General features: G+C 38.0%; 3 protein-coding genes across 3 annotated transcripts; 1 reads left to right on the top strand and 2 right to left on the bottom strand.

Annotated features, from left to right (window-relative positions):
- Window positions 1-1,881: 1,881 nt before the first annotated feature.
- Window positions 1,882-4,429, bottom strand: LOC131772585 (1-aminocyclopropane-1-carboxylate oxidase-like). The gene is made up of 2 exons (XM_059088527.2): window positions 3,851-4,429; window positions 1,882-3,015 (listed from the first exon to the last, which is right to left on the bottom strand). Exons 1-2 carry the CDS (start codon window positions 4,320-4,322, stop codon window positions 2,510-2,512), a joined length of 978 nt encoding a protein of 325 aa, XP_058944510.2. The 5' UTR covers window positions 4,323-4,429; the 3' UTR covers window positions 1,882-2,509.
- A 1,184-nt stretch (window positions 4,430-5,613) lies between these two features.
- Window positions 5,614-8,128, bottom strand: LOC131772590 (probable iron/ascorbate oxidoreductase DDB_G0283291). Its single transcript, XM_059088542.2, has 2 exons — window positions 7,542-8,128; window positions 5,614-6,706 (listed from the first exon to the last, which is right to left on the bottom strand). Exons 1-2 carry the CDS (start codon window positions 8,011-8,013, stop codon window positions 6,201-6,203), a joined length of 978 nt encoding a protein of 325 aa, XP_058944525.2. The 5' UTR covers window positions 8,014-8,128; the 3' UTR covers window positions 5,614-6,200.
- Window positions 8,129-8,640: 512 nt separating this feature from the next.
- Window positions 8,641-12,118, top strand: LOC136278285 (ATP-binding cassette sub-family C member 4-like). The gene is made up of 5 exons (XM_066161799.1): window positions 8,641-8,968; window positions 10,265-10,375; window positions 10,701-10,821; window positions 11,551-11,766; window positions 12,026-12,118. Exons 1-5 carry the CDS (start codon window positions 8,895-8,897, stop codon window positions 12,116-12,118), a joined length of 615 nt encoding a protein of 204 aa, XP_066017896.1. The 5' UTR covers window positions 8,641-8,894.
- Window positions 12,119-12,659: the final 541 nt, after the last annotated feature.

Raw genomic sequence — 12,659 nt, 5'->3', positions numbered from 1 at the left:
CAATTTTTTTTATGTAACTGTTCTTTTCTTGTGGCTAATTGGAACATTAATGGTCTTGCAATAGGCAATAAACTGTTAATACTTATGGCTGAGTGTAATTAAGAGAATTTTCAAAATATGTATCTCGTCAGGTGAAATGTAAACTGATTTCTGAGTTCAGAGGCTGTTGTTACTTGGTAATAAACAACTATTGGTTTGATCTTTTATTGTTTGCAATGATATTTCAGTATTTCTATTGCACAGCAAACTTTTCCTAGGTAAAAGGTCAGCGAAAGGTTTCACAGATGATACTGGACAATACCACAGGGAGATATCTTGTATCACCCAGGTTCAGACTGTCACCTCTGGCCAGCATATATAGTTCCAAAGATAATTCTTAAGGCTTATTACTGGGGTAAGCTATCTTTGTTATGATTGTTGGTTTTGTGTGGGTTGTGGAAAACATGGTAGGTCATGGAATTTTATTATTTTATTTTCCAGGCCTTGAAAGTGGTGGAATTTAGGTTTGGTTCCTGGAAAATCATGGAAAGTCATGGAAATCAGCAGGTTATCTGTAAGTGCTAAGCAATGCAGATCTAAAGTAAGATTTAATTTCAGTAGAATTAAACTCTACATTAGGGTGTGTTGCAAGATCTACACTTGTGCACATTTTTGTGTACACTGCAAACTTGCATGACATTTATGCAAATTTGTGTGTTGTTTGGAGTGAACCAATCAGCACACTTGCTCAACTTAGCTCATTGAATTTTTTTAAAAGTTATGGAAAAAGTCATGGAAAGTTGTGGAATTTCTCTGCTCAAATATGTACAATCTCTGTGATAGGGAGTGTAACAGTGATCTCTTAGCCTTAAACCTGACCCAACTAGGGGGCTAACCTAATCTTTAGCTTTCGCAGGCTTAATGAAGCAAAAAGTTAGCCCTGAAGAAAAGATATTGAGGCTTGTGAGTGGAGAAGGTCACCTTCCCCCAAGGTTAACTGTACTTACGAGATAGAAGGAAGGAGGATAAGGGGGGAGGGGGTTTACACCTGCTTTAGTTAAACAGTATTTCATGATCACAAATTTGAAAGGGATGGAAAAAAACTCCACATCTCACCTTTTTACCTTGCCTCTCTGTAAAACTCATGTGTCACTTATTAGTTTTTGGCTTAATCATACATCACTTACAAACCCTTTTCCACCTCCCCCCCCCATACGTACCCTTTGTAGACCCTCCTGGAGGGGAGGCCTGTCAAGAAAGGTGACCTTCCCTCCATGTAAAAAGGCACTTATGGGAGAGTTGAAAAGACTGACACCCGCTCTGCAGACTACCCACTGACCCCTGCTCTGTGGACTACCCCACGGACTACTCTGCTGACTACCCTGCAGACTACCCCCACGGATTTCCATAAATAATCAACCAAATTTACTATTATGGGGGAAGAGACTCAAGCCTACCTGCTCAACCATGGACCCTAAGCAAGAATATCATAAAGTAAATTTAGTTCACCTGTTTGTAGTGCTTTCATCTTGCTGGACATCAATTTCTATGATCTCGATTTCTCTAGATGTAAGGAAGGTTCAAAAGAGCTACTATTTAGACACAATGACTAAACGATGATTGTTTACGATCACAGGAAACACAAGTCATGGAAACAGCTAAATTCATTGGCTGATTGATTTAATTTAATTATCTTTTGTAAACAGTAAATGAACAATTTTGCAGAAATGAAAAATGCTGAGGTTTTTCCAGAAAATAAAACTGGTAGAGGTCACTGCTGCAAATCTTTAATTTCACTCAGTAACCAACAAAACTCAACACATCAAAAAACAAAACAAAAACAAAATAAAAACTTGCAATCACAAAAAGTGTGTTCAGCGTTCGAAGCAAGAGACTGAGAGGTCTATTTATTTATTTTATTTATTTAATGGATTCGTACAAGTACAAGTACAGGTGCATAACAATAGAACATAAGTCCCCTACTTGGTTAATACACCCACACCCAGCCCCGTAAAAAATAACCCGGAAAGAAATATCCCGAAAAAAGATCCCTTCCCTGATCTGACTAAACTACAATTCAAATAATCTAAGTTACACAGAACCTTCTAAAGTATACAAATTAACAACTTAACTTAACTTAACAAGTACAGACAGAAGAAGTATTTACACTGCGACACTTAGGACAAATTAATTTAAAAGAACGAAAATTGTCTCTATCAAAAGCTTTAAAAGTTTAGTAAAATAAAACGACTTGAGTTTACTTTTAAAAGAGCTTATAGTGTCTGAATCCTTGATATTTTTAGGTAAACTGTTCCACATCAAAGTTATTCTGTTGAAGTAGAAGTCTCGAAAGGAAGACGTACGAAAGGCATTTAACTTTAAATGCAGCCCTGATGAAGCACAGCGCATGTTGCCCTTTAGAAAAGAAAAATAATAACTAAATTCATGAGTGAAATCTATAAGCCCATGAAGGCACTTAAAAAAGAAAACCAAGTCAAGATATTCTAACCAGTAACTTAGTGGTTTTATGTTATGGCTTATTCTCTGGTAAGATGCTGCAATATTTACTCAGAACGTAATCACCATAGCGTATTGGAAACGCCAAAGAGGGCTTTGTCGTAAATTTTTCTAAAGGAATTAGAGCTTTGTCAACAGGAATGGGTGAGATAACACTCTCAAACCCTGGATCATAAAACATTGCAACTGAAAGCCTATGATTAGTTGCTGACAGTTTGACCCTGTGGGGAGGGGCCTTAAAAGCCCCATTTGTCCAGATCTCTACCATGTCTCCTACGTTAATGATGAGAGAGCCTGGAACTGGGGGAACATCCATCCACAGTCCATCTTTGGTCTCCACTTCAAGTCCACCTACATCATCCTGGAGAAGAACTGTAAGCATGCCATAATCAGTGTGTCTCCCCACTCCCCACACCTCTGGGTCATCTTTTGATGTAGGGTGGGGAGGGTAGTGAAACATAGCTATTTGAGCAAATGGATCATTAGTGAATTCCTTGTTGAAAAAATCCCTTTCCAGGCCTGCAAAAGAGTAAACAAACAGAGAGGTTTGTTAGGTATCATTGCCCAACCCTCTCACTCTTAACATCTCATTAGTAATTCTCCCTACTGTCTGCCATACAACTCTGGTGATGTTAGTTAAGAGAATTTGGTATTGTATCAATTAGTAACCCTTAATTTACATTTCTCAAAATCACGCGTCTGCTTGATTTTACATTGATATTGTAAGGAGAAATTCTGTCTCGGTCACTCGTGAGAGAAAAGTTAATACCCGGTACTCATTTCACACCGAGAGAGGGAATAGGAGGTAGGCAACCATACTCATTCACAAGAAAATGAAAATTTTGCAAGTATCAAAGAGATCACGTACAGCTGGAATGTAAAGTACAAATGACCTCAGTGAGTGCAACTGGCACGTACTCTATTCGTTCAACTCTCGAAATCACTACGTTTGAGTTCAGAGAGGACCTTAATGTGAAAATTCACCGGTGAAAAGGACTGTTTTTGTACTTGGAACCCTGTCGATAAAATCTTAGCCAAAGAGGGCCTGCTCAAGCATTCCGTCACGTAGCGGCCAATTTTGCAAGTATTAAAGAGATCACGTATAGCTGGAATGTAAAGTACAAATGACCTCAGTGAGTGCAACTGGCACGTACTCTATTCGTTCAACTCTCGAAATCACTACGTTTGAGTTCAGAGAGGACCTTAATGTGAAAATTCACCGGTGAAAAGGACTGTTTTTGTACTTGGAACCCTGTCGATAAAATCTTAGCCAAAGAGGGCCTGCTCAAGCATTCCGTCACGTAGCGGCCAGCACGTCTCCGACTAACAAATTTCAATTTTCTACAGTACCAACCTAAAAATATCGCCATGCAGCCCAGCAATTTCGACGCCAATGCCTGAGTCTTTTCAAAGTACTCCCATATTACTGTCTGGAATCTCGGGACATATTCATCGTTCGGCCAAGGGTTAGAGCCACAGAAAACTCTTTCTTTTCTTCCCTGTGGTACGTTGTTAAATTCACGAAAATAATATATCCCTTCTTTCCACTCAACGCAGCCATACTCAATGCTGTGCTCTTCTCTTTTCGTAAAATATCCACGGAAACCGTTACGTCTGTGAATTTCTCCTTTTTTCTCAGTCGAGAGATTAAAAAACTGCCATAGTTTTTCAAAGACTTTTCCTTCTAGTTCTTCCCCGATTCCATGGTTGACGACATAAAAGAAGCCAAACTCTAAACAAGCTTTTCCAATTGCTATCGTCTGCTCTACGGTCGGCTTGCCTTTTTCAAAGTTAGCCAAATCGATAACTGGAATTTTTGTATCCATTGCCAAGCTCAGGTAAATTGAGAAACAGACGTGTGGGTAAATATTTTTACACACACTCAGTCTCAATCAGTCAGTGCTCTTTCAGTGTTGCGCAGAAACTGGTCCTTATCGCATATTGACCAATCACAGTTTCCCACCGTTGAATAATTCCGGGATGGAGCAGCCTTCCGGGATGGTGGATTAATAAATTTCTGCATCGAATCATATTGCGACTTTCCTGATTTTTAAAACTGAGAAACAAACAAAAAAAAATCTCAATACGATATGAATTCGAATATCAATACGATATGAACCAGATAAGTGATTGTCCCTTGCGGGACACCTGACCCTACAGCGGTCCATCTGGAAGACGTTCCATTTATCACCACTCTCTGACTCCTCCCAGTTAGATATGAGTGAAACCAAGTTAGTAAAGGGTCTTTATTTCAAAGGTTGATAACTTGGATACCAGCTTAGCGGGAAATACAGAGTCAAAAGCCTTGGCAAAGTCAAGATAGATAATATCAGTTTCAATCCCACGGTCCAGCGCGCCACTGATATCATAAAAAGCTTCTAAGAGTTGCGCGACACGAGACCTTCCCTTCTGAAAACCATGTTGGAATGGATATAGTAACTCCTTCACGTGTGGAACGAGATGTGGTATTGGTACTGTCTTGTTATACTGTAAACCAAATTTCCTGGAAAAATAAGATTTTAAGCTTGCAAGAACATACTGACTAAAATTTCAGTAGCCGGTAATCACATGTCCTTTTAGAGAACTTTTTGTGTGAAACTCGGGCAGCAGGTTTGCAAGTCAGCAAATGGAAGATTTTGATTAGAAATAAACAATCAGTTAAACAGTTGTTACAAAGGAGACCAGTATTTAACGATCATTTACCAAAGTTCGCCGCAGAAAACTCTGTTTGAAGCAATTTTACTCTAATGGAACTAATGGGCTAATGAGATCGAAATTGTTTTTCATATTATCCTCCGGCGAGTGCTTTACCGAGGTAGCCACCTACTTCAAATCTTACTGAAAGCACTGCAAATAACTAATTGTCAGTATCCTATGGTAAATATACTATCTTGATCACTGAATAAAAGACAGTTGAATAAGGGCAATGAGATGAATCACTTGACCTATGAATACTCTACACCATACAAAAGGCTGGGAAAGGGAAACATTTATTTTTTTGGTCTTGACTAACCCTTCAATGCAGATGTCAAGGTAAGTTAATGTTGCAACCTTGCATTTGTTCATTTCACTGGCAATGTAATTGAGTTAAAGTAAGAATGAATGATGGGGTGGGGAAATGGAAAAGTAACTTTTATTGTCCCACACCATGCAGCTATAATTTTCAACCAAGAAAAAACTGAGCACTTGCTAGCAAAAATTATGCCTGCCAAAGGGAAAATAAACTGCTTTCTAACCCTTGTGGTTAATTTTGCATGGAAATTTTCAATTGCCTTAAAATCCACCTGGCAGGTTATAGGTTTAACATTTGCCTGTGTGTAAGGTGGCGTAAGTCTTTTCTTCATATTTTTGTTTTATTTCTGCAAAGGTTTATTGATTTTTCTCTCACTAAGCACACTAAATTGCAGAGTATACTAGATGGGAGCAGATTAGGGAAATCTGTCATGGCCTATCTTTCATCCAAGAGGGGGAAAATTCAACAAATTTAAATTTGGTAATGGCTGTGCAAGCTGTTATCAACAGTTACAAATGAATGCAGCTTAAATATTTTTTCTATTATTTTTTTCAATTCTTGGGGTAGCTACAATACTTGGCAACAGAGTGCATTAATAATCCTATAATTCACTTCATAAATCACGAGTTATTCACATAAAAAGCAACAAATTATCTAGAACTGTATCTTTACATGTGTTACATATTTTATGTTATGGCTTATTCTCTGGTAGGATGCTGCAATATTTACTCAGAACGTAATCACCATAGTGTATTGGAAACGTCAAAAAGGGCTTTGCCATAGATTTTTCTAAAGGAATTAGAGCTTTGTCAACAGGAATGGGTGAGATAACACTCTCGAACCCTGGCTCATAAAACATTGCAACTGAAAGCCTGTGATTAGTTGCTGACAGTTTGACCCTGTGGGGAGGGGCCTTAAAAGCCCCATTTGTCCAGATCTCTACCATGTCTCCTATGTTAATGATGAGAGAGCCTGGAACTGGGGGAACATCCATCCACAGTCCATCTTTGGTCTCCACTTCAAGTCCACCTACATCATCCTGGAGAAGAACTGTAAGCATGCCATAATCAGTGTGTCTCCCCACTCCCCACACCTCTGGGTCATCTTTTGATGTAGGGTGGGGAGGGTAGTGAAACATAGCTATTTGAGCAAATGGATCATTAGTGAATTCCTTGTTGAAAAAATCCCTTTCCAGGCCTGCAAAAGAGTAAACAAACAGAGAGGTTTGTCAGGTATCATTGCCCAACCCTTTCACTCTTAACATCTCATTAGCAATTCTCCCTACTGTCTGTCATACAACTCTGGTGATGTTAGTTAAGAGAATTTGGTATTGTATCAATTAGTAACCTTTAATTTACATTTCTCTAAATCACGCGTCTGCTTGATTTTACATTGATATTGTAAGGAGAAATTCTGTCTCGGTCACTCGTGAGAGAAAAGTTAATACCCGGTACTCATTTCACACCGAGAGAGGGAATAGGAGGTAGGCAACCATACTCATTCACAAGAAAATGAAAATTTTGCAAGTATCAAAGAGATCACGTATAGCTGGAATGTAAAGTACAAATGACCTCAGTAAGTGCAACTGGCACGTACTCTACTCGTTCAACTCTCGAAATCACTACGTTTGAGTTCAGAGAGGACCTTAATGTGAAAATTCACCGGTGAAAAGGACTGTTTTTGTACTTGGAACCCTGTCGATAAAATCTTAGCCAAAGAGGGCCTGCTCAAGCATTCCGTCACGTAGCGGCCAATTTTGCAAGTATCAAAGAGATCACGTATAGCTGGAATGTAAAGTACAAATGACCTCAGTGAGTGCAACTGGCACGTCGTCTATTCGTTCAACTCTCGAAATCACTACGTTTGAGTTCAGAGAGGACCTTAATGTGAAAATTCACCGGTGAAAAGAACTTTTTTTGTACTTGGAACCCTGCCGATAAAATCTTAGCCAAAGAGGGCCTGCTCAAGCATTCCGTCACGTAGCGGCCAGCACGTCTCCGACTAACAAATTTCAATTTTCTGCAGTACCAACCTAAAAATATCGCCATGCAGCCCAGCAATTTCGACGCCAATGCCTGAGTCTTTTCAAAGTACTCCCATATTACTGTCTGGAATCTCGGGACATATTCATCCTTCGGCCAAGGGTTAGAGCCACAGAAAACTCTTTCTCTTCTTCCCTGTGGTACGTTGTTAAATTCACGAAAATAATATATCCCTTCTTTCCACTCAACGCAGCCATACTCAATGCTGTGCTCTTCTCCTTTCGTAAAATATCCACGGAAACCGTTACGTCTGTGAATTTCTCCTTTTTTCTCAGTCGAGAGATTAAAAAATTGCCATAGTTTTTCAAAGACTTTTCCTTTTAGTTCTTCCCCGATTCCATGGTTGACGACGTAAAAGAAGCCAAACTCCAAACAAGCTTTTCCAATTTCTATCGTCTGCTCTACGGTCGGCTGGCCTTTTTCAAAGTTAGCCAAATCGATAACTGGAATTTTTGTATCCATTGCCAAGCTCAGGTAAATTGAGAAACAGACGTGTCGGTAAATATTTTTACACACACTCAGTCTCAATCAGTCAGTGTTCTTTCAGCGTTGCGCAGAAACGGGTCCTCATCGCATATTGACCAATCACAGTTTCCTACCGTTGAATAATTCCGGGACGGAGCAGCCTTCCGGAATGGTGGATTAATAAATTTCTGCATCGAATCATATTGCGACTTTTTCTGATTTTTAAAACTGAGAAACAAAAAAAAATCTCCCCCACTGATTTCGGTGATCCTCTTCTATCTCTCTTGTAAAATATAAAATTAAGCTATGCTGGCAAATACACGCGAAGAGGCCAAACACCAAACTAAATACTCCAAGAACCGTGATGTCCTCTACGGTTTAATTTTTCAAGTTAAGCCGGTGACAACTGTATTTCAATCTTAGGTGGTTCCCTGAACTCGATTTGCTACGATTACTGAACAGATTTAATTTTAAGAAGCTCAGGGTTTCTTCGGTGCTCCCTCCCTCACGTGGGCCAGACAAGCAGTATCAAGAAAGATTTTTCAAATACACAAGGTAATCGAATGTGTTACTATGGGTGATGACACAATAAAGACCGGCTTCACCTAGCCTTAAGAGCACAAAGATGGGGAAATGGCACCTCATATTCAAAACCAACCAGGCTTAAGAGAAATATTTAAGAATTATATTGCAAAGGAAAGTCATTAAAGATATCCTGATCAGAGCCAAACTTAGAAGGCAGAAGATTTAAAATCGCTTGAAGGCCCGTCACACTTTCAGTACGGAATTCATGAAAGTCACGCAATCCTATCTTGTTAGTCTCCCCATTCCTTCTCTCCGTTCTTTTTCTTAAGAACACTATACACGCGGGAAGAAAGATGGAAAACAGGATACACACCAAGGCCAATCCAATGGCCAAAGCCACAATCCTCGGCAAGTTTTTAACTTTCTGGTAGGTTTATTTATATATCTGTCATTGAGTAGAATCCAATTGAAGTATTGTTTTGACGGACAAACCTCAATCCCAGAGGAGGGTTCGTTCCACTTCTGCCGCCTCACGGTCACACCGAGTTACATAATGTTAGTTATTGACCAATGAATCGATCTCTTCAGACTTTTCACAGTTTCCACAAAGTACAATACAATTATTTTATCGTAGAGTTGGAAACGGATCATCTGGACTTCTGCTCTCCACTGTTGAGTGTCTTTTTCAGTCATAAATTGATACGTGCCGACGTTGTCCCAACGTTCAAATCCAACCAATTAACGCACTTCAAAATTTCTTTAGTTTTGCTGAAAATAACCGAACCTTTTTTAAAATAAACTTATATGCACCCTCTGTAAGCTTGAAAAGACTTCTGCATAACCCCATACTTCATTATGCAAACAGTTCTTGAATAAAGGAAATAATGACGAAATTAGTCTTGGATTGCCAGTAATGGGACTGCGGCTTTCTTGGAGAATAGGGTAAAATTTCCGCTCAGCCCTATACCACATCATGCATTTTGTTCTTGGATAGAGAAAACAACGACAAAAACAATACATTGCCATTAGGAAAACAGATTTTTTTTTACAATAGTATGGGGCTGTGCGGAAATTTTACCACATAAGATGCTCAGTTTGTCATTGCAAGCCTCTGGCTGTATTACTCCTCATTGAATTTCTCCTCAAACATTCTTCTCTTGCCTATTTTTGAATGCTACACCCCCTATTATTATCACTAAATTCACAACTTTTGATTCTTCATTTACCCTTCAAGCTATCATATACTTTAACTGAAACTATACTGTGACACCTGTATCAACTTTCACACTCCCAAGGCCTTAATATTGGGTCTTCCAATTGTTTGATCAATGAGAAATACCTGTCTGCATGATAGTATATTGACATCATAGGGAAAATTACATCTTCATCACTCACGGGGGTCAAAGAGCTAAGTAGTGTTCACTTGATATAAAGTGATCATTTTATTTAATTTACAGTAACCTTTGAACCCCTAAGATTGACTAGCATCTAATTTGTCTTCACAATATCACCTGTGAATCACACATTCAGTTAGGTTACAAGAGTAAAGGAAATGATCACCAAATAAAGAAGCCCTTGATTGTAGTTATTCTTCATGTCAGCACCTTAGGAAATATGTTGAAAAAAACAGTATTGAGGTTATATAAGTATACTGGTGTCATGTAACAGATTGTAGAGGATGTAAGCCAATCTGATTATAAGTTAAAATCATCATGATTTTCAGGTGGATGAACAATTTCTTCAGTAAAGGATACAGGCATCCCATTGATAACTCAGATATCTATAAAATTCTGCCTCAAGAAGAGGCTAAAGGACTGGCTGATAGACTTGAAAAGTTTGTTTAATAATCTTTTTAGTTGTTTTTTTATGTTAGAAATGGTTAAATTTGTGATAAAATTGTGTCTCAGGAGTATAATTTTAGACCCTTGTTGGTATGTTTAAATAGACTTAATTTTTGGTCTCCATGTGGTATCTATGGAACAATTGTTTAGCTTAGTCTTGGTGAAATTAAGTGGTAGACATTAACCTCCTTGATGAATACTTGTGGAGTATTCATTGTTGGTATGGAGGAGATTGAAGTTGATCTGGACTAGTGCATTGGCCAATGCTTAGGCTAAATTAGTTTAAATGTAATGTTACATGCTATTTACTGTTTGTAGACTTTGGAATGAAGAACTGAGAGATGCCCAGAGGAAGGGTAGAAAACCCCGGCTCAGAAATGCTTTCATTAAGTTCTTGGGAATCCGCTATTTCATGCTTGCTATTTTTCCAATAATTGAGGTGAGTCTGATTTGTTTTTTGAAACAGTTTGGTGCAAAGAAAATTTTAGCTAGTAGATAAACAAGAATGAGTCTTTGCCACTCACATCATTACATATTTATCTTGCATATTAAAAGATTTTGAAGCAGTTGCTAAGTCTTGGTTATGTGTCTAGATTGAATGAATCGTATATAAAGGTTGTAACTGTTCTGACTTGTAACCAAGGCAATGTTGATTGCAACATTTGGGATAACATATTTAATGTGTGACAGTATAAATCCGCATGTTCCTCTCTTTACTTCATCGATTCCAGTAAATGTTTCTTGGGGTTTCATTTAGTAATTTTTGAGTACTCATGGACCTAAAAAAAGCCTCTTGTTCTCTTTCTAGCAGTGCACTTAGAGGATGAATATTGAAATTAGTAATGTGTGCAGAATACTGCATGCAAATCATGCATGTGATCTGAAACATACTGATCTGAAACATTGTGGAAGGATGCCAGAACATTTAGGTTGTACTTTCCTAGATTGTACTATATAAGTTTTCATTAATTAGCAAAATTTTGGAAAAATTCGGAAATGGGGTTGTATTCAACATAAATATTGTTTAGGGAAGTATATGAAAAATTGATATCATTAATTCTTACATTGATGTTATGCTAATGTTAGAAATAATAGGGATATGCACCAATCAAAGATTGTTAGTGTCTGCAGTAATTAACAAGTCATCTGTTTTGTTATTTTTGTTCAGGAAGGATTGAAAGTGTCAGCTCCTCTGCTTATTGGCATACTTCTCAGTTACTTCCAACCAGATCCAGCCATAAGTCGCACTGATGCGTACATTACAGCTGCTCTTCTTTCTTTGTGTGCCTTTTCTGAAGGAGCCTTACATGCTCCCAATTTTTTCATCAATCAAAGGTGCGGTTTGCATTTGAGGCTAGCTGCAGGGTCGCTCATATATAGAAAGGTTAGTAAACTTAGTGCTATTGATAAGGAATTATAGATTAATTATTATATATTAGGATTAAAATGATTATTGGATAGAGTTTTGTGATGACCCATGATGATTGTTCGAAGACCTTTGATTACCGTTTTAAACTTGCAAGTTTTCTGTGTTACATGTGATCACACTGTGATCGCAAAATGTTTTAAGTGGGAAAGTTAAAGTTTCCACCCTTGTTTATTGTTCTTTCTAATAACTGACATTGATGATTTTCATCTTTCAGGCACTGCGACTAAGTCATGTGTCTTTTATCAAAACAACAACTGGTCAAATAGTGAACCTTGTTACTAATGATATACAAAGACTGGAGTGGTAATGAAAACTTTCTGATCTCACTTACTTGTTAAAAAGAGATAGGAGAGACATCAGGAAGGAGTTTATCCTCACACCAATCATATGATTATGATAAGTCAGATCAAAATACAAAAAGGGCTTTTCATCAAGGTGTTGTGAAACCAAAATGAATTAATGAAGTTTAGCAATCAGGACAACGGGAACTAATTAACCCTTTACTCCCAGATCAGATTTGGTAATTCTCCTTACTGCCAACCGTACAATTTTTATGATCTTAGTTCAGAGAATTTATTACTGGGTCAACGAATTATCCAAAATTGATATTTTTCTTTATTCTCATCACTTATCTAGTTCATATCGTATTGATATTGTAAGGAGACTTCTATCTTGGTCACTCATGGAGTTAAAGGTTAAGACTCAGTCAGAATGTAAAGCCGTGATTTTCATTTGTTGGCTAAGTTACTCTGATTACTCAATACATTGAAAATTAAAAAGAGTGAAAAAAAAACTGGAGGACTGTCCAACATCTTGGTACTAATGCACAGTTTGATATTCACTAATAA

This window comes from Pocillopora verrucosa, chromosome 14, assembly GCF_036669915.1.
Source record: "Pocillopora verrucosa isolate sample1 chromosome 14, ASM3666991v2, whole genome shotgun sequence".
Taxonomy (NCBI): Eukaryota; Metazoa; Cnidaria; class Anthozoa; order Scleractinia; family Pocilloporidae; genus Pocillopora; species Pocillopora verrucosa.
This window is presented reverse-complemented; position numbering and strand designations above follow the sequence as displayed.